This window comes from Pseudophryne corroboree, chromosome 12 (assembly GCF_028390025.1).
Source record: "Pseudophryne corroboree isolate aPseCor3 chromosome 12, aPseCor3.hap2, whole genome shotgun sequence".
In the NCBI taxonomy this organism is placed as follows: domain Eukaryota; kingdom Metazoa; phylum Chordata; class Amphibia; order Anura; family Myobatrachidae; genus Pseudophryne; species Pseudophryne corroboree.
In genome coordinates, this window is record NC_086455.1 from 46,428,205 (window position 1) to 46,446,784 (window position 18,580).

An 18,580-nucleotide genomic window follows, 5' to 3' on the forward strand; every position below is an offset into this window, starting at 1 on the left:
CCGCTTTTTTCTATGTATATCTGGCAGGGGTATTTTACACATATATAGTCTCTATGATTGGTTGATGTGAAACGCAGACCCCACCTTAGGAAGAAATTGCTGAAGAGTCCCGAGTTCAGCTCTGTCCTCATGGAAAATGAAATAGGGGCTCTTGTGAGACAACGCCCCTAGCTCCGACACACGTCTTGCTGGAGCCAAGGCCAACAGTGTGACGGTCTTCCACGTAAGGTACTTTACGCCAACCTCCTGTAACGGTTTCAAACCAGTCCGATTGGAGGAACTGCAGAACCAAATTGAGATCCCAAGGAGCCATGGGAAGCACAAACTGAGGTTGGATGTGCAGAACACCTTTCAAGAACGTCTGGACCTCAGGGAGAGAAGCCAAATGTTTCTGAAAGGAAATAGATATGGTCGAATCTGGACTTTTATGGAGCCTATGCGTAGGCCCACATCCACTCGACTGCAGAAAAAGCAGGAAACGTCCCAGATGAAATTCCACTGCAAAATACGGTCTGCTTTCACACCAAGAGACATACTTCTTCCATAAACGGTGGTAATGTTTAGACGTTACCCTCTTCTAGGCTTGGATCATAGTCGGGATGACCTTGTCAGGAATCCCTCTCCTGGCTAGAATCAGCTGTTCAACTTCCATGCCGTTAAACGGTAAGTCTTGATAGACGAACGGGCCCTGTTGCAGAAGATCCTCGCGAAGAGGTAGAGGCCACAGATCGATTAGCATCTCGAGAAGACCCGCGTACCAGGCCCTTTGGGACCAGTCCGGAGCAATGAGGATTGCTTGAACTTTTTTCCATTTTATTCTTTGTAGAATTTTTGGGATCAAAGCAAGTGGAGGAAACACGTACACCAGCTGGTAGACCCACGGAGTTGTCAGAGCGTCTACCGCCACTGCTTGTGGGTCTCTCGTCGTGGAACAATACCACTTTAGCTTCTTGTTGAGTCGAGAGGCCATCATGTCGATCTGTGGATATCCCCACCGACGTGTCAACCACTGGAACACCTCCGGGTGAAGGCCCCACTCCCACGGGTGCAGGTCGTGTCTGCTGTGGAAGTCTGCTTCCCAGTTGTCTACTCCCGGAATGAAAACCGCTGACAACGCCCCTGTGTGTTTTTCTGCCCAGAGGAGAATTCTGGACATTTCTGATATAGCTGCTCTGCTTTTTGTTCCGCCCTGTTGGTTTATGTATGTTACAGCCGGTCACACTGCCCGACTGGACTTGAATTGCCTGATTCCGAAGTAGAATTGAGGCCTGCAGAAGGGTGTTGTAAATAGCCCTGAGTTCCAGGATGTTTATTGGAAGGACGACTTCCTGATTTGACCATATTCCTTGAAACTGCACCCCTTGGGTGACTGCTCCCCAACCTCTGAGGCTTGCGTCTGTGGTTAGCAGAATCCAATTCTGAATCCCAAACCTTCGACCCTCGATGAGGTGAGAAGTCTGTAACCACCACAGGATGGAGATCCTGGCTCTTGGTGACAGACCTCTGGTGCATGTGAAGATGCGATCCGGACCATTTATCCAGGTTGGCTTCAGGACAGCCCGAACCATCGACTGGATCACCATAGCCTTTTCCAAGGGAAGGAACACTCTCTGAGACTCTGTGTCAAATATCATTCCCAGGAAAGGAAGCCTCTAAGTCGGTTCCAGGTGAGATTTTGGTAGGTTCAGAATCTACCCGTAATTCAGGAATAGTCTGGTTGAGAGGCCAATGCTGTCCAACAACTGCTCCCTGGACTGTGCCTTTACCAGAAGATCCTCCAGGTACGGAATTCTGTTAACTCCCTGTTTGCGGAGTAGAAACATCATCTCTGCCATCACCTTGGTGAACACTCTACGTGCCGTGGAGAGACCAAATGGCAGGGCCTGGAACTGGTATTGACAGTCCTGCAGGGCAAACCGTAGATAAGCTGATGAGGCGGCCAGATCGGAATGTGAAGGTACGCATCCTTGATATCCAGACACACTAGGAATTCCTCCAGACCTGAGATCACCGCTCTCAGAGACTCCATCTTGAATTTGAACACTTGTAAGTACGGGTTCAATGACTTGAGGTTCAGAATCGGCCTCACCAAACCGTCTGGTTTCGGGACTACAAACAAGTTGGAATAGTACCCCTTGTTTTGTAGATGAGGTATAACTGGGACAATGACCTGGGTCCGTACCAGTTTTTGAATGGCGTCCTGTAAGGTTATACTTGCCTCTTGAGAAAAATAAGATTTTACTCACCGGTAAATCTATTTCTCGCAGTCCGTAGTGGATGCTGGGGACTCCGTAAGGACCATGGGGAATAGCGGGCTCCGCAGGAGACTGGGCACTCTAAAGAAAGATTTAGTACTATCTGGTGTCGCTGGCTCCTCCCTCTATGCCCCTCCTCCAGACCTCAGTTAAGGAAACTGTGCCCAGAAGAGCAGACATTATAAGGAAAGGATTTTGGAATCTCGGGTAAGACTCATACCAGCCACACCAATCACACCGTATAACTTGTGATACACTTATCCAGTCAACAGTATGAACAACAACAGGGCATCAACAATGGATGCCAACATAACATAACCCATTATTAAGCAATAACTATGTACACGTATTGCAGAAAGTCCGCACTTGGGACGGGCGCCCAGCATCCACTACGGACTACGAGAAATAGATTTACCGGTGAGTAAAATCTTATTTTCTCTGACGTCCTAGTGGATGCTGGGGACTCCGTAAGGACCATGGGGATTATACCAAAGCCCCCAAACGGGCGGGAGAGTGCGGATGCACCGAATGGGCAAACTCAAGGTCCTCCTTAGCCAGGGTATCAAAGTTGTAGAATTTTGCATATGTGTTTGAACCCGACCAAGTAGCAGCTCGGCAAAGCTGTAATGCCGAGACCCCTCGGGCAGCCGCCCAAGAGCCCACCTTCCTTGTGGAATGGGCTTTCACTGATTTTGGATGCGGCAATCCAGCCGCAGAATGAGCCTGCTGAATCGTGTTACAGATCCAGCGGGCAACGGTTTGCTTTGAAGCAGGAGCACCCAACCTGTTTGGGGCATATAGGATAAACAGCGAGTCAGTTTTCCTGACTCCAGCCGTTCGGGCTACATAAATCTTCAAAGCCCTGACTACATCTAGTAACCTGGAATCCTCCAAGTCACGAGTAGCCGCAGGCACTACAATAGGTTGGTTCAAATGAAAAGATGACACCACCTTTGGCAGAAATTGGGGACGAGTCCGCAATTCTGCCCTGTCCATATGGAAAACCAGATAGGGGCTTTTACATGACAAAGCCGCCAATTCTGACACACGCCTAGCCGAAGCTAATGCCAATAGCATGAGCACCTTCCACGTGAGATACTTTAGCTCCACGGTCTTAAGTGGTTCAAACCAGTTGGATTTTAGGAAATCCAACACCACGTTGAGATCCCAAGGTGCCACAAAAGGGGGCTGAATATGCAGCACTCCCTTAACAAACGTCTGTACTTCAGGAAGAGACGCCATTTCCTTTTGAAAGAAAATGGATAGGGCCGAAATCTGGACCTTTATGGATCCCAACTTCAAGCCCATAGTCACTCCAGACTGTAGAAAGTGCAGAAATCTGCCCAGTTGGAATTCTTCTGTAGGGGCCTTCTTGGCCTCACACCAAGCAACATATTTTCGTCATATGCGGTGATAATGCTTTGCTGTCACGTCCTTCCTAGCCTTTATCAGCGTAGGAATAACTTCCTCCGGAATGCCTTTTTCCGCTAGGATCCGGCGTTCAACCGCCATGCCGTCAAACGCAGCCGCGGTAAGTCTTGGAACAGGCAGGGCCCCTGTTGCAACAGGTCCTGTCTGAGAGGCAGAGGCCATGGGTCCTCTGTGAGCATTTCTCGCAATTCCGGGTACCAAGGCCTTCTTGGCCAATCCGGAACAATGAGTATTGTTCTCACTCCTCTTCTTCTTACGATTCTCAGTACCTTGGGTATGAGAGGAAGAGGAGGGAACACATAGACCGACTGGAACACCCACGGTGTTACCAGGGCGTCCACAGCTATCGCCTGAGGGTCTCGTGACCTGGCGCAATACCGTTGCAGCTTTTTGTTGAGACGGGACGCCATCATGTCTACCTGTAGGAGTTCCCATCGATTTGTAATCTGAATGAAGACTTCGTGATGAAGTCCCCACTCTCCCGGGTGAAGGTCGTGCCTGCTGAGGAAGTCTGCTTCCCAGTTGTCCACTCCCGGAATGAACACTGCTGACAGTGCTTGTACGTGATTCTCCGCCCACCGAAGAATCCTGGTGGCCTCCGCCATCGCGACTCTGCTTCTTGTGCCGCCCTGGCGGTTTACATGAGCCACCGCGGTGATGTTGTCTGACTGAATCAGCACCGGTTGGTTGCGAAGCAAGGGCTCCGCTTGACTCAGGGCGTTGAATATGGCCCTTAGTTCCAGGATATTTATGTGCAGACAAGTCTCCTGACTTGACCACAACCCTTGGAAGTTTCTTCCCTGAGTGACTGCCCCCCACCCTCGGAGGCTCGCATCCGTGGTCACCAGGACCCAGTCCTGTATGCCGAACCTGCGGCCCTCGAGAAGGTGAGCACTCTATAGCCACCACAGAAGAGACACCCTGGCGGACAGGGTGATCAGCCGATGCATCTGAAGATGCGATCCGGACCATTTGTCCAACAGATCCCATTGAAAGATCCTCGCATGGAACCTGCCGAAGGGAATGGCTTCGTACGATGCCACCATCTTTCCCAGGACTCGCGTGCAGTGATGCACCGACACCTGTTTCGGTTTTAAGAGGTCTCTGACTAGAGTCACAAGCTCTTGAGCCTTCTCCGTCGGGAGAAACACCTTCTTCTGGTCTGTGTCCAGAATCATGCCCAGAAAGGGCAGACGCGTCGTAGGAATCAGCTGCGACTTTGGGATATTCAGAATCCAGCCATGCTGTTGCAACACTTCCTGTGAGTGCGCTACGCTGATCTGCAACTGCTCCCTCGACCTCGCCTTTATGAGGAGATCGTCCAAGTATGGGATAACTGTGACTCCTTGCTTTCTCAGGATCACCATCATTTCTGCCATTACTTTGGTAAATATTCTCGGTGCCGTGGAGAGCCCAAACGGCAACGTCTGGAATTGGTAATGACAGTCCTGTACCACAAATCTGAGGTACTCCTGATGAGGCGGATAAATGGGGACATGCAAGTAAGCATCCTTGATGTCCAGAGACACCATAAAATCCCCCTCTTCCAGGCTTGCAATGACCGCTCTGAGCGATTCCATTTTGAACTTGAATCTTTTCAGATAAATGTTCAGGGACTTTAAATTTAATATAGGTCTGACCGAACCGTCCGGTTTCGGTACCACAAACATTGTGGAATAGTATCCCTTCCCCTGTTGAAGAAGGGTAACCTTTACCACCACCTGCTGGAGAAATAGCTTGTGAATTGCCGCTACCACTACTTCCCTTTCTATGGGGGAAGCTGGCAGGGCCGATTTTAGGTAACGTTGAGGGGGCATCACCTCGAATTCCAGCTTGTATCCCTGAGACACAATCTGTATAGCCCAGGGATCCACCTGTGAGCGAACCCACTGGTGGCTGAAATGTCGGAGACGCGCCCCCACCGCTCCTGGCTCCACCCGTGGAGCCCCAGTGTCATGCGGTGGATTTAGTGGAAGCCAGGGAGGACTTCTGTTCCTGGGAACTAGCTGTAAGGTGCAGCTTTTTTCCTCTGCCCCTGCCTCTAGCAAGAAAGGAAGCACCTCTGACCTTCTTGCTTCTTTGTGCGCGAAAGGACTGCATTTGATAATACGGTTCTTCGGTTGTGAGGGAATATATGGCAAAAAGTTTGACTTCCCAGCAGTAGCTGTGGAAACCAGGTCCGAGAGACCGTCCCCAAATAATTCCTCACCCTTGTAAGGTAACACCTCCATGTGTTTTTTGTTGTCGGCATCACCTGTCCACTGCCGAGTCCACAGGACCCTCCTGGCAGAAATGGACATTGCATTAATTCTAGAGCCCAGTAGGCAAATGTCCCTCTGGGCATCCCTCATATATAGGACAGTGTCTTTTATATGCCCCAGGGTCAGCATAATGGTATCCCTGTCTAAGGTATCCATTTCCTCAGAGAGATTATCTGTCCACGCTGCTACAGCACTACACATCCACTCCGACGCAATTGCCGGCCTCAGTAGAGTCCCTGAATGTGTATAAACAGGTTTCAGGATACTTTCCTGCTTTCTATCTGCAGGATCCTTTAGGGTGGCCGTATCCCGCGACGGCAGGGCCACCTTCTGAGATAAGCGTGTCAGAGCTTTATCTACCCTAGGGGAGGATTCCCAGCGCACCCTGTCCTCTGGCGGGAAAGGGTACGCCATAAGTAACCTTTTGGAAATCAGGACTTTCTTATCTGGGGAATCCCACGCTCTTTCACATAACTCATTTAACTCATATGAAGGGGGAAAAGTCACCTCTTGCTTTTTCTCCCCATACATATAAACCCTCTTGTCAGGGACAGGGTTTACCTCTGATATGTGTAAAACATCCTTCATCGCTATAATCATGTAACGTATAGCTTTTGTCATTTTTGGTTGCAATTTTGCATCATCGTCGTCGACACTGGAGTCAGAATCCGTGTCGACATCTGTGTCAACCATTTTGGATAGTGGGCGCTTTTGAGACCCTGAGGGCCTCTGCGCTGTAGGATCAGGCATGGGTTGAGACCCTGACTGGCCCGAGGTATCAGCTTTATCCAACCTTTTATGTAAGGAGTTTACATTATCATTTAACACCTTCCACATATCCATCCAATCAGGTGTCGGCACCGTCGGCGGCGACACGTCAGTCAACTACACTTGCTCTGCCTCCACATAGCCCTCTTCGTCAAACATGTCGACACACGCGTACCGACACACCACACACACAGGGGAAGCTCTAAATGAGGACAGGACCCCCACAAGGCCTTTTGGAGAGACAGAGAGAGAGTCTGCCAGCACACACCCCAGCGCTATATAACCCAGGGATTACACAGTAACTTAGTGTTTACCCAGTAGCTGCTGTATTATGATTAATGCGCCTAAATTTATGTGCCCCCCCTCTCTTTTTTACCCTTCTACCGTGATTCTGCAGGGGAGAGCCTGGGGAGCTTCCTCTCAGCGGAGCTGTGGAAGGAAAATGGCGCTGGTGAGTGCTGAGGAAGAAGGCCCCGCCCCCTCAGCGTCGGGCTTCTGTCCCGCGATTTCTTGTAAAATAAATGGCGGGGGCTCATACATATAACAGTGTGCCACTGTCTATATGCAGCATTCGCCAGGAGGTAACAATTGCTGCCCAGGGCGCCCCCCCCCCCCCTGCGCCCTGCACCCTACAGTGACCGGAGTGTGTGGGTTAGTGTGGGCGCAATGGCGCACAGCTGCAGTGCTGTGCGCTACCTCATGTGAAGACAGGAGTCTTCTGCCGCCGATTTCGATGTCTTCTCCGCTTCTGCCGGCTTCTGTCTTCTGGCTCTGCGAGGGGGACGGCGGCGCGGCTCCGGGAACGGACGACAAGGTCAGGCCCTGTGTTCGAACCCTCTGGAGCTAATGGTGTCCAGTAGCCTAAGAAGCGCAACCTAGCCGCAGTTAGTAGGTTTGCCTCTCTCCCCTCAGTCCCTCGTAGCAGAGAGTCTGTTGCCAGCAGAAGCTCTCTGAAAATAAAATAACCTAACTAAAATACTTTCTTATTAGCAAGCTCAGGAGAGCTCACTAAAAGCACCCAACTCTGTCCGGGCACAGATTCTAACTGAGGTCTGGAGGAGGGGCATAGAGGGAGGAGCCAGTGCACACCAGATAGTACTAAATCTTTCTTTAGAGTGCCCAGTCTCCTGCGGAGACCGCTATTCCCCATGGTCCTTACGGAGTCCCCAGCATCCACTAGGACGTCAGAGAAATGGTAAGCCTGATTTGAAGAATCTGTGAGGTGGGAGCTCCTGGAACTCCACTCTGTAGCCCTGGGAAATAAGATCTATGACCCAGGCATCCTGGCAGTTGCTGGTTTGCGTGGTTTACTTTTAGCGCCTCTGGTGGCGGCAGAAGAACCTCTGGGCATGCCCCTAAACTTGGCAGTCCAGAAGGACTGAAAATTGGGTCCTGAGTAGGCCTTCCTAGCTGGGGGAGCTGCAGAAGGAAGGTATGTGGACTTACCCACAGTAGCTTTGGAGATTCGTTTGTATAGTTCATCTTCAAATAAGGACTCACCTATGAAAGGTAGGCCTTCAACGCCTTTCCTGGTGTCCGCATCTGCAGTCCACTGGCGTAGCCATAGACCTCTGCATGCAGACATTGCCATAACTGTTGTGCGTGCATTAAGCAATCCTATTTCTTTTTTGGTCTTCTACCATAAAGTTCGCAGACTCTTGTATATGTTGCAGGAGCAAAACAATCTCCCCTTGAAGTAAAGTATCTAACCCCTCAATTAGGTTACCCGACCATTTAGCAATGGCATGCGTAATCCAGCCGCATGCTAGAGTGGGTCTCTGGGCCACGTCCGCAGCTGTATATAAAGATTTGAGCGTAGTTTCAATTTTGCGGTCAGCCGCGTCTTTCAGGGAGGCTGCACTCGGGACAGGCAATAAAATTTTCCGTGAGAGCCTGGATACAGATGCATCCACTATTGGTGTATTTTCCTATTTTTTCCTATCCTCAGGAGGAAAGGATGATAACATCCGTTTAGGGATTTTAAATTTTCTATCAGGATTAACCCATATTTCTTCAAACAGGGTATTTAATTCCTTTGACACAGGAAAAGTGGCTGAGGATTTCTTTTTTATATTAAAAGATTCCTCACTCTCCTCTGTCACCTTATCAGGGATATTCAGAACTTCTCTGATAGCTTCTATAAGAGCCTCTATTTCCTGCGACAGAGTACCCTTCCCCACCTCTGAGTCCACCTCACCCTCCTCCATGTCTGACCCTTCATCATCCGAGTCAGACTGCAGGATATGGGCCAAAGTGCATTTTTGCGGACAAATGGCAGGTGACCGAGATGCTGGTTTGGGTACTGAGTCTATTTTCATAAACTCAGTCATAGATTGTCTTAAGTATTGCATCTCTTTCTCATTCAGAGATAAATTAGTAGAGATTGTGGAAATCATTCCCCTAATGGAGTCCAGCCCTGATGGTTCTGCCCCACAAACCTGGGACGGGACACTACATAGAGTACACACTAGTGAACCCCCTGGGGAAGAGGAACAGTGTGCCTTCCATGAAACACACTCTTTGCCTGACATACTGTAACAGTGACAGCATACACACACACACACACACACACACACACACACACACACAAAGGTTAAATGCACAATTAACCTACAAAGAGCCCTTCCAGGGAGACAGAGGGAGTACGGAACCAGCACACGGTGCCCTCAACGCTAATGCCAGGCTTAGCCGGGGCGCAGACTAAGTACCTAGATTAGGGATTTAGTACACTAATTATCACCCCCCTTCCCCCTTGCTATGACCCCCTGGTACCGCTGGGGTAATCTGGAGTCTCTTCAGAGGAGCTGCACGTCCCTGTCAGTCAGCATCTGTGTCAGCTGCAGAGGGAAAATGGCACTGGTGAGGGGCTGGATTCGCTCATAGTGAAGCCCCGCCCCTTCAATGGTGCGCGGTCTTCCCGCTCTTTTTTATACTGGCTGTATGTGTCTTGTGCATAAAATGGAGACAGACTCCTTTTATGGCTATGCAAAAACAAAGAAAGAAGAAAGAAGTGTTTTTCTGTCGGATGCACAGGAACCACAATAATGGTTACAATAACTATTCTTTATTGGATATATATTAAAACTATGGGGACTGGTGAAATATTAAAATATAGTGTGATTAGAAAAATAAAGTGTGAAATAAAACTACAAGACTCTGATCAATGGTTACCCAATGTGATTATTATCCCAAATAAAGGGCTATTTTGCCAAGGATCTGTGTGTGTTTGTGTCTTTATTCCAATGTCCTAGTATTCATCTGTGGGTTATACAGCAAATTGTCAGTATAATGTTTAGTTATCCTTCATGCTGCAAGCATGTATCAGTTGTAACACTCTGTGGGTCCCTCAGTGTATTGCAACAAAGTATAACTGTAGTGGATATCTGATTATACGGTATTCACTTTGGTACTTTTTATATGAAAACAGTGTACATTCATTATCCTTTCCTTAATAATTCATTATCTGCTTTACATAGATTTCTCTCGAAATTAGGCAGGTTATGTTGCCAGTCTGGGTACTGTGTCCGCTGTTCAGCATCTGTGTCCGAACACAGCGGGAGACGCAGTCTGCCCCGTTTAGAAGCTGTGCGTCTCCGTACCCTCATGCCGCCATAATGGCAGGCGACCCGCTAACCGGGACGCCGGCTTAGTACTCAACACTCTTCTGGCTCTGTTAGGGGTGGCGGCGTGCTGCGGGAATGTACGCTCGCCGTGGTGGGGCTTACAAATAGTTCCCTCAGTAGCTAGTGTCCTGTCAGCGGGGAAAGGGACCATTAACCCTGAGAGAGGTTGGGCTGTTCCCCCTCCCTTAAGTCCCACGAAGCAGGCAGGCTGGTGTCATCTAGTCCTGCCTGAAAATAATAAATGCAGAAAACTCTTCAAAAGCTTCCAGAGACGTGACCGTCTCCTCCGGCCACATTTTCTAAACTGATAAAATTATAAAGTTATAAAATGTGCAATTGCTTCAATCCCATGCCTTTATTTCAAATAGCCGTCCATTAAGGTTTCCCTTAGTAACAATCCATAGGTCTGCTTGTGACCAATTTGTATCAGCTGTATATTATATGGACACACTGGTCCCTTTAGTGCAAATTTTCACAGTCTCTGTGGTACCACATTAGATGTATGTCCAGAGCGGGGGGGGAGGGGGAGAGCGCTGTGTGAGAAGATGAACACAGCGGTATGCTACGACCCCTTTTAAAGGCTCCTTCCCAGCCGTAGTATGAATTGCTGGATACTCACGGCCACCGCGGCTCCTATTACACGTGTATCCAGCAATTCTGAACGCTCTAATTTTTCACTGCTATCCTTTGTGTGATGCCCTGGGGTAGATGGCTGGGGTGGTGCCCTGCGCCCCAGAGACAAACTCCTGTAATGTTAGTGAGCTGTCCGATGATGTCACCTTGACGATTGGTGGGAAGGTGCATATAATGGCCGATTTATGCCAAGAATCTCAGATATGATTTAGAACTAAAATTATTAGAATTCTAATGGTTATGGTGCACCTACTCTCTCGTTCCTATGTTGCAGTACTAAGTCCCAGCAAGGTAGCACATCCCATTATAAGTAGCTAGGGTATGCAGTCTAGGCCCCAATCTATCTATACAGACTATTATAGGATGGGTTACCCCTGTAGAGAATGCATGTATTACACATTACATGGACATTGCATGGTCCACTATTAAATTGCAATATTGGCAATTCGGAACAATTTATCCTTGCTAGTAAAGTGCTAGTAAAGTGAAACAGACTGGTCAGATAGTAATAAACTCAGATAAGAACCAAGTTCTTTCCTCGCCGATAAATCAATCTTACTTTATCAGATGGTCGCGGACCTCTTCCTGAAGCCATGCAGTCCTCTCACGCCCAGAACTAATGGAACCATCATGACTGTGGCCAACTATCTTGTTAATAGCCGACCTTATCAAATTGATCTGGAAAGTGTTATATGTAAATTATCAGAATCAATATGGATATTTCACAAATTAGGAGTGGCATAACCATTTTCCACTGATTTACCTTCACTAAGTCATCAACATCAATACGAGCATCGAAAGCCAGTTCTAGATCATGCTCCGGCCACACTGCAAGATCTTTGTAGAGCCAGCCCAAACCACAGATGACCCCTGTATACTCTTTTCTCTTGTCATCAACCCTGATCATAAAAAAATGAAACAAAAAAAACCACCCCAATCATATCTGATTTGTAGGATACTGAAGACTAGCTTACACTGCTCTCAAGTTACATACAGTATATGCCAAGCAGCTGTGGGGAACCATGGTGGACATTCATGATGTTCAATTGCTTTGTGTGTTTAAGCAAGTGATACTGTACAAAAGTTAAAATTTCAACTGTGACTTGACAAATTCAACTTTTTGTCTGCCATCATACTCCTATGCCCCCGTTCTCCTCTGTGCCCAAAGTAGGCCAACCTATGTCCTTATTCTCTTCCACGTCCAGTTTCCTGAAACCCCATTCTTAGTCGAGGAGGAAACCTAGCTCTTCCAAGCTACGCACCTGCCACCTTGCTCCGTCACTCTCATCCGTGCCCAGTGCCTGTCACCTTAATTCTGTTCCATGCCCAGTACAAGTTAACCGTTTTCATCCATTTTTCTTTGTGCCCAGATCCTACCACCCTACACCCCCCATTCTCCTCCATGCACAGAGTATTTCAGTCTGTATTTCACCTGCCAGTCAGCTCTCTGATTCTTCTGTGTCCAAGTGCCTGTTACCCCAAATCTCCTCCATCCGTAGCACGTGTTATTCTGCTCAGCATCTGCCACCTGTTGTTCTGTGCCCCTCTCTTGCCACCCAATGCCCCCATAATCCTTCAAACCTGGAGCATGCCATCGTGCACTCCTATGCCCAGGAACAGCCACACTGCCCTCTTATTCTCATCTGTGCCCAGCAATTGCTTCCCCCCATTCTCCTCTGAGCCTAGCCCTGACACACTGCTCCAATAACCCTCTCTATAACTAGCACAAAAAAGCCACCTTCCTATTTCAGTTTGTCAAATGGAAAAGTGACTCACGTGAACCAGAGTAGACTCTGCTCTGATAACATACCCCTAGATTAAGCAGCATACACTCTCATACTGCTGTATGTTACCAGAGTCACAGTATTTGTTGCCACCCCTTCTGACAACTTAAATTTCTTCCCATATCCTGGTATTTCTATATGTATATTTGTAAATATTAATCATATTAGTTAAAGTGAAAAGCATTACGTAGACTCCTACTATTGGTACAGAAGCACAGACTTAAAGCCTGTGTATTGATGGAATACTGGCTTCTATATAGAACATACAGTGACACCACTTACCTCAGCTCTATAACAGGAGCAAACAACATGCTGACGAGAGCAGGTAACCCTGGAATGGAAGGAAGCAGGGACGTTTCTCGCAACATTAGCTGGGAACCTAATTACAATATCAGGAAACAAAAGAAAGATACAAATCACCTAAAAGTCAAGTAAATAATTAAAAAATAAATAAATGAAAAAGCCTCCATGAATCTCTAAACCATAAACTATCCCCTATGTTTCCTCCGTAACCTATTTAACTCATTGACAGGGATGGAATGGGTTCAACGCTACATCTACTGCAATCTCATTCAACAAGGGTTACTTTACATAATAGCAATGACATAAAAAAGGGTCAGAAATAATTTCACAAAGTGTAAATAGTTACAGCACAAAGCCAGGCCCAATACAGCTCAACTGCAGTGTAACGACTTACAGCATGCATATATTTCCCCCTTAACATGTGAAGACAGAAAGGGATTATAAACACAGGCACAAAGTTGGATATACACAATTGCCATTCACATTTTTATCTTGTACGGAAACATCTAATATTGTGTGTACACACTATGCCAGGCCTGCCCGACCTCCAGCTTTTGTTAAACTGAATGTCCCTCCCTCCAATCAGTTGGTAAAGCATGCTCGGACTTGTAGTTTCAGGACAGCTGGAGAGCCACAGGTCGGCCAGGCCTGCACTATACCATTAGTTCTCAAACTCTGTCCTTAAGACCCAAAACAGTCTTCTCACAGAATCACAAATGAAAACATTAGCTTCACCTGCGAATCTTTTAAAATGTGTCAACGAGCAATGACTACACCTGTGCACCTGCTAGGCGACCTGGAAAACATGCACTGTTTAGGGTCCTGAGGACCGAGTTTAAGACCCACCGCACTATACAATTGTTCCTTGCGATTTTCACTCTGTCCTAATGATCAGAGGGAATATAAACTTGCATATGCACGTCCACAACTATCTGAAGATTTGTTGGCAAGACAGTCCACAACTATCAGAAGATTTGATGGCAAGTCGGTCTAAGATTTGTTCATTATTGTGACCACATTTATACAATCTTTCGAACATGCTGAAAGATATATTCATGCGATAAGACAGATTTATCTGCGATAACTGGATATCCTACACGCATAAGCACACAATTCTCTGGTGGTTAGAAAATTCTCAGATGATCTGCCAGGTAATTGTATCATGTGAACCCAGCTTATAGCTGGGTGCACACTAAATACTGGTATATCTCAGCAATAGCAAGACCTGTACACACTGCACAATATATTGTGCATCAGTGCGATATATTGGTACATCACAAATTTAACTGCATGTCATTGTCCATGGAGTTGGCCCATTTGATGCACAGATCAGATGGCATGTCCTCTGCGGACAATGGCCGGGAATGCGCAATTGCGAGTACACAGTGTGTGATGAAGACTACATAATGTACCGATTCGGGATGGTACCATATATAGTCCAATAGGTCACTTGAGTGTCACTTTAAGGTCGACATGAGTTTTTTTTTACTGTTTTTGGTGTCGTTTTCATCGTAAAGTGACGGGGAACCCCAATTAATGCACCGTGTCCCCTCGCTCGGCACAGGTTACGCACCGTGTCCCCTCGCTCGGCACAGGTTACCGTTCCCAATTGTAGTCCACGTGGATCGTAAAGTATGAAAAAGTTCAAAAATTGGAAAAAAATTGTGAAAAACTCGTGTCGACATTTTGAACTGTCGACCAATAGTGGTCGACCTAATGACCGTATCCCATATACAGTATAAAAGACATTAAAGACCGGCTTTTGAGAAGCAAGTATACTGCGTGTCTTTAACTCTCTCTGTGACCCAGAGTTATCCAACTAGCATATCACTGGCCAGATTCAACCCTTATACGGATAATTGTCTTCCAACTGCCAGTATGCATCTAGCTTTTAACTTTGAATTAGTGCCAGCCTGTTAGTAGAAATAAAAAAGTTACAAACTATAGATCAGTGGTTGTCAAACTCGGTCCTTGGGACCCCAAACAGTTCATGTTTTCCAGGTCACCTAGCCGGGCACAGGTATATGACAAACTGTCACATTTTAAATATCCACAGGTAACCTGGAAAACGTGAACATTTTGAGGTCCCGAGGACCGAGTTTGAGAACCACTGCTATAGATCGATTTAAAACAACTAAAAAGGTGAGTAATGGTAGACTTACCATTGTTAACTCTTTTTCTGCGAGGTACATTGGGTTCCACAGGGAAACATTGGGGTAGAGTGGATCTTGATCCAGAGGCACCAACAGGCTAAAGCTTTAGGCTGTCCCAGGATGCATTGGGGCCTCCTCTATAACCCCGCCTCCAGACACTGTGAGCTCAGTTTCGTTAACCAGTCCAATGCAGGAGCAGGTAAGAGAAAAGGCAGATGTTAGTCACATAGAACCACATTCTCATGATAGGACAAGGGACCAGCAACTAATGCCATACAAACCTATAGTAGCTAGGTGCGTCAGGGTGGGCGCCCTGTGTAACCCAATGTACCTCGCAGAAAGAGAGTTAACAATGGTAAATCTACCATAACTCTCCTTTTCTGCAGCAGGTTACATTGGTTTCCATAGGGAAACATCGGGGATGACCTAAAGCAGTTCCTCAAGGGAGGGGACGTGGCTTAGCGCGTATGAGGACATGGCGTCCAGGGGAAGCATCCTGGGAGGCGAAAGTATCAAAGGCATAAAACCTAATAAACGTGTTCAGAGGACCACGTGGCCGCCTTGCACAATTATTCTACGGACGCACCACGGCGAGCCGCCCAAGAAGGTCCAACAGACCGAGTAGAATGGGCACTAATAGCAGCAGGAGCTGGTAGACCACCCTGCGCATAAGGTTGTGCATTCACCATTCTAATCCATCTGGCCAAGGTTTGCTTATGCGCAGGCCAGCCACGTTTGTGAAAACCAAAGACAAAAAGGGAGTCTGACCTGACTGAGGCAGTCCTCTCCACATATATACGGAGAGACTGTACCACATCCAAAAAACACTCTTTGGAGGACAAATCAGAAGAGATAAAGGCCGGAACCACAATCTCTTGGTTAAGCTGAAAAGATGAAACCACCTTAGGTAAATAACATGGGCAAGTTCTAAGAACTGCCCGGTCAAAATGAAAATAAGATTTTACTTACCGGTAAATCTATTTCTCGAAGTCCGTAGAGGATGCTGGGACTCTGTAAGGACCATGAGGAATAGACGGGCTACGCAGGAGATAGGGCACTTTAAGAAAGCTTTGGACTCTGGATGTGCACTGGCTCCTCCCTCTATGCCCCTCCTCCAGACCTCAGTTAGGGAAACTGTGCCCAGAGGAGATGGACAGTACAAGGAAGGATTTTTGTAAATCTAAGGGCGAGATCCATACCAGCCACACCAATCACACCGTATAACTTGTGACAAACTACCCAGTTAACAGTATGAACAACAACATAGCCACGGTTCAACCGACAAACTATAACATAACCCTTATGTAAGCAATAACTATATACAAGTCTTGCAGAAGAAGTCCGCACTTGGGACGGGCGCCAAGCATTCTCTACGGACTACGAGAAATAGATTTACCGGTAAGTAAAATCTTATTTTCTCTAACGTCCTTGAGGATGCTGGGACTCCGTAAGAACCATGGGGATTATACCAAAGCTCCCAAACGGGCGGGAGAGTGCGGATGACTCTGCAGCACCGATTGAGCAAACAGGAGGTCCTCCTCAGCCAGGGTATCAAACTTATAGACTTTGCAAAGGTGTTAGACCCCGACCAAGTAGCTGCTCGGCACAACTGTAATGCCGAGACCCCTCGGGCAGCCGCCCAAGAAGAGCCCACTTTCCTAGTGGAATGGGCCTTAACCGATTTCTGTAACGGCAATCCTGCCGTAGAATGCGCCTGCTGAATCGTGTTACAGATCCAGCGAGCAATAGTCTGCTTTGAAGCAGGAGCGCCAACCTTGCTGGCCGCATACAGAACAAACAGAGCTTCAGTCTTCCTGATTCTAGCCATTCTGGTCACATAAATCTTCAAAGCCCTGACCACATCCAGGGACTCGGAATCCTCCAAGTCCCGTGTAGCCACAGGCACGACAATAGGTTGGTTCATATGAAAAGATGAGACCACCTTTGGCAGAAATGGAGGACGAGTCCTCAACTCTGCCCTATCCACGTGAAAAACCAAGTATGGGCTTTTATGTCATAAAGCCGCCAATTCTGAAACACGTCTAGCCGAGGCTAATGCCAACAACATGACCACTTTCCACGTGAGGTATTTCAACTCCACAGCTTTGAGTGGTTCAAACCAAGGTGACTTGAGGAAACGTAACACCACGTTAAGATCCCAAGGCGCCACCGGAGGCACAAAGGGAGGCTGAATATGCAGCACCCGCTTCACAAAAGTCTGTACTTCAGGAAGAGAGGCTAATTCTCTTTGAAAGAAAATGGATAAGGCCGAAATTTGGACCTTTATGGACCCTAATTTTAGGCCCAAAGTCACTCCTGTTTGAAGGAAGTGAAGCAGACGGAGCAGCTCTGGCCTCACACCAAGAAACATATTTCCGCCATATACGGTGATAATGTTTTAATGTCACGTCTTTCCTAGCCTTGATCAGGGTAGGAATGACTTCCTCCGGAATTCCTTTTTCCGCTAGGATCCGGCGTTCAACCGCCATGCCGTCAAACGCAGCCGCGGTAAGTCTTGGAACAGACAGGGCCCCTGCCGCAGCAGGTCCTGCCTTAGAGGAAGAGACCACGGATCTTCTGTGAGCAACTCTTGCAGCTCCGGATACCAAGTCCCCCGTGGCCAATCTGGAACAATGAGGATTGTTCTGACCCTGCTCATTCTTATTATTCTCAACACTTTGGGTATGAGAGGAAGAGGAGGAAACACATAGACCGATATGAACACCCAAGGTGTCACCAGAGCGTCTACCGCTACCGCCTGAGGGTCCCTTGACCTGGCGCAATACCGCTTTAGCTTTTTGTTGAGACGGGATGCCATCATGTCGATTTGAGGCAGTCCCCATCGTTCCGTGATCTGTGCGAAGACTTCTTGATGAAGTCCCCACTCTCCCGGATGCAGGTCGTGCCTGCTGAGGAAGTCCGCCTCCCAGTTGACCACCCCCGGGATGAACACTGCTGATAGTGCGCTTACATGGCCTTCCGCCCAGCGTAGAATCCTGGTCGCTTCTGCCATGGCCACTCTGCTCCTTGTTCCGCCTTGCCGGTTTATATGAGCCACTGCCGTGACGTTGTCCGACTGAATCAGAACCGGTTTTCTCCGAAGCAATTCCTCCGCTTGACACAGGGCGTTGTATATGGCCCTCAACTCCAGGACGTTGATGTGTAGACAAGTCTCTAGGTTTGACCAGAGACCTTGGAAATTTCTTCCCAGTGTTACTGCTCTCCAGCCTCGGAGGCTTGCGTCCGTGGTCACCAGGACCCAGTCCTGAATGCCGAACCTGCGACCCTCTAGCAGGTGAGCACTGTTCAGCCACCACAGGAGAGATACCCTGGTCCTGGGAGACAGGGTGATCCTTTGATGCATTCGTA

General features: G+C 47.9%; 1 protein-coding gene across 6 annotated transcripts in view; it reads right to left on the reverse strand.

Moving 5' to 3' along the window:
* TDRD9 (tudor domain containing 9) overlaps positions 1–18,580 on the reverse strand; it is a 561,182-nt gene that overhangs the window by 46,770 nt on the left and 495,832 nt on the right. For all 6 annotated transcript variants that reach the window (XM_063947439.1, XM_063947438.1, XM_063947442.1 and 3 more), the window contains 3 exons: positions 13,038–13,134; positions 11,735–11,870; positions 11,531–11,649 (listed from right to left, as the gene is read on the reverse strand). In XM_063947439.1, the coding sequence (XP_063803509.1) occupies positions 11,531–11,649; positions 11,735–11,870; positions 13,038–13,134 (352 nt within the window). The remainder of the gene's footprint in view (positions 1–11,530; positions 11,650–11,734; positions 11,871–13,037; positions 13,135–18,580) is intronic.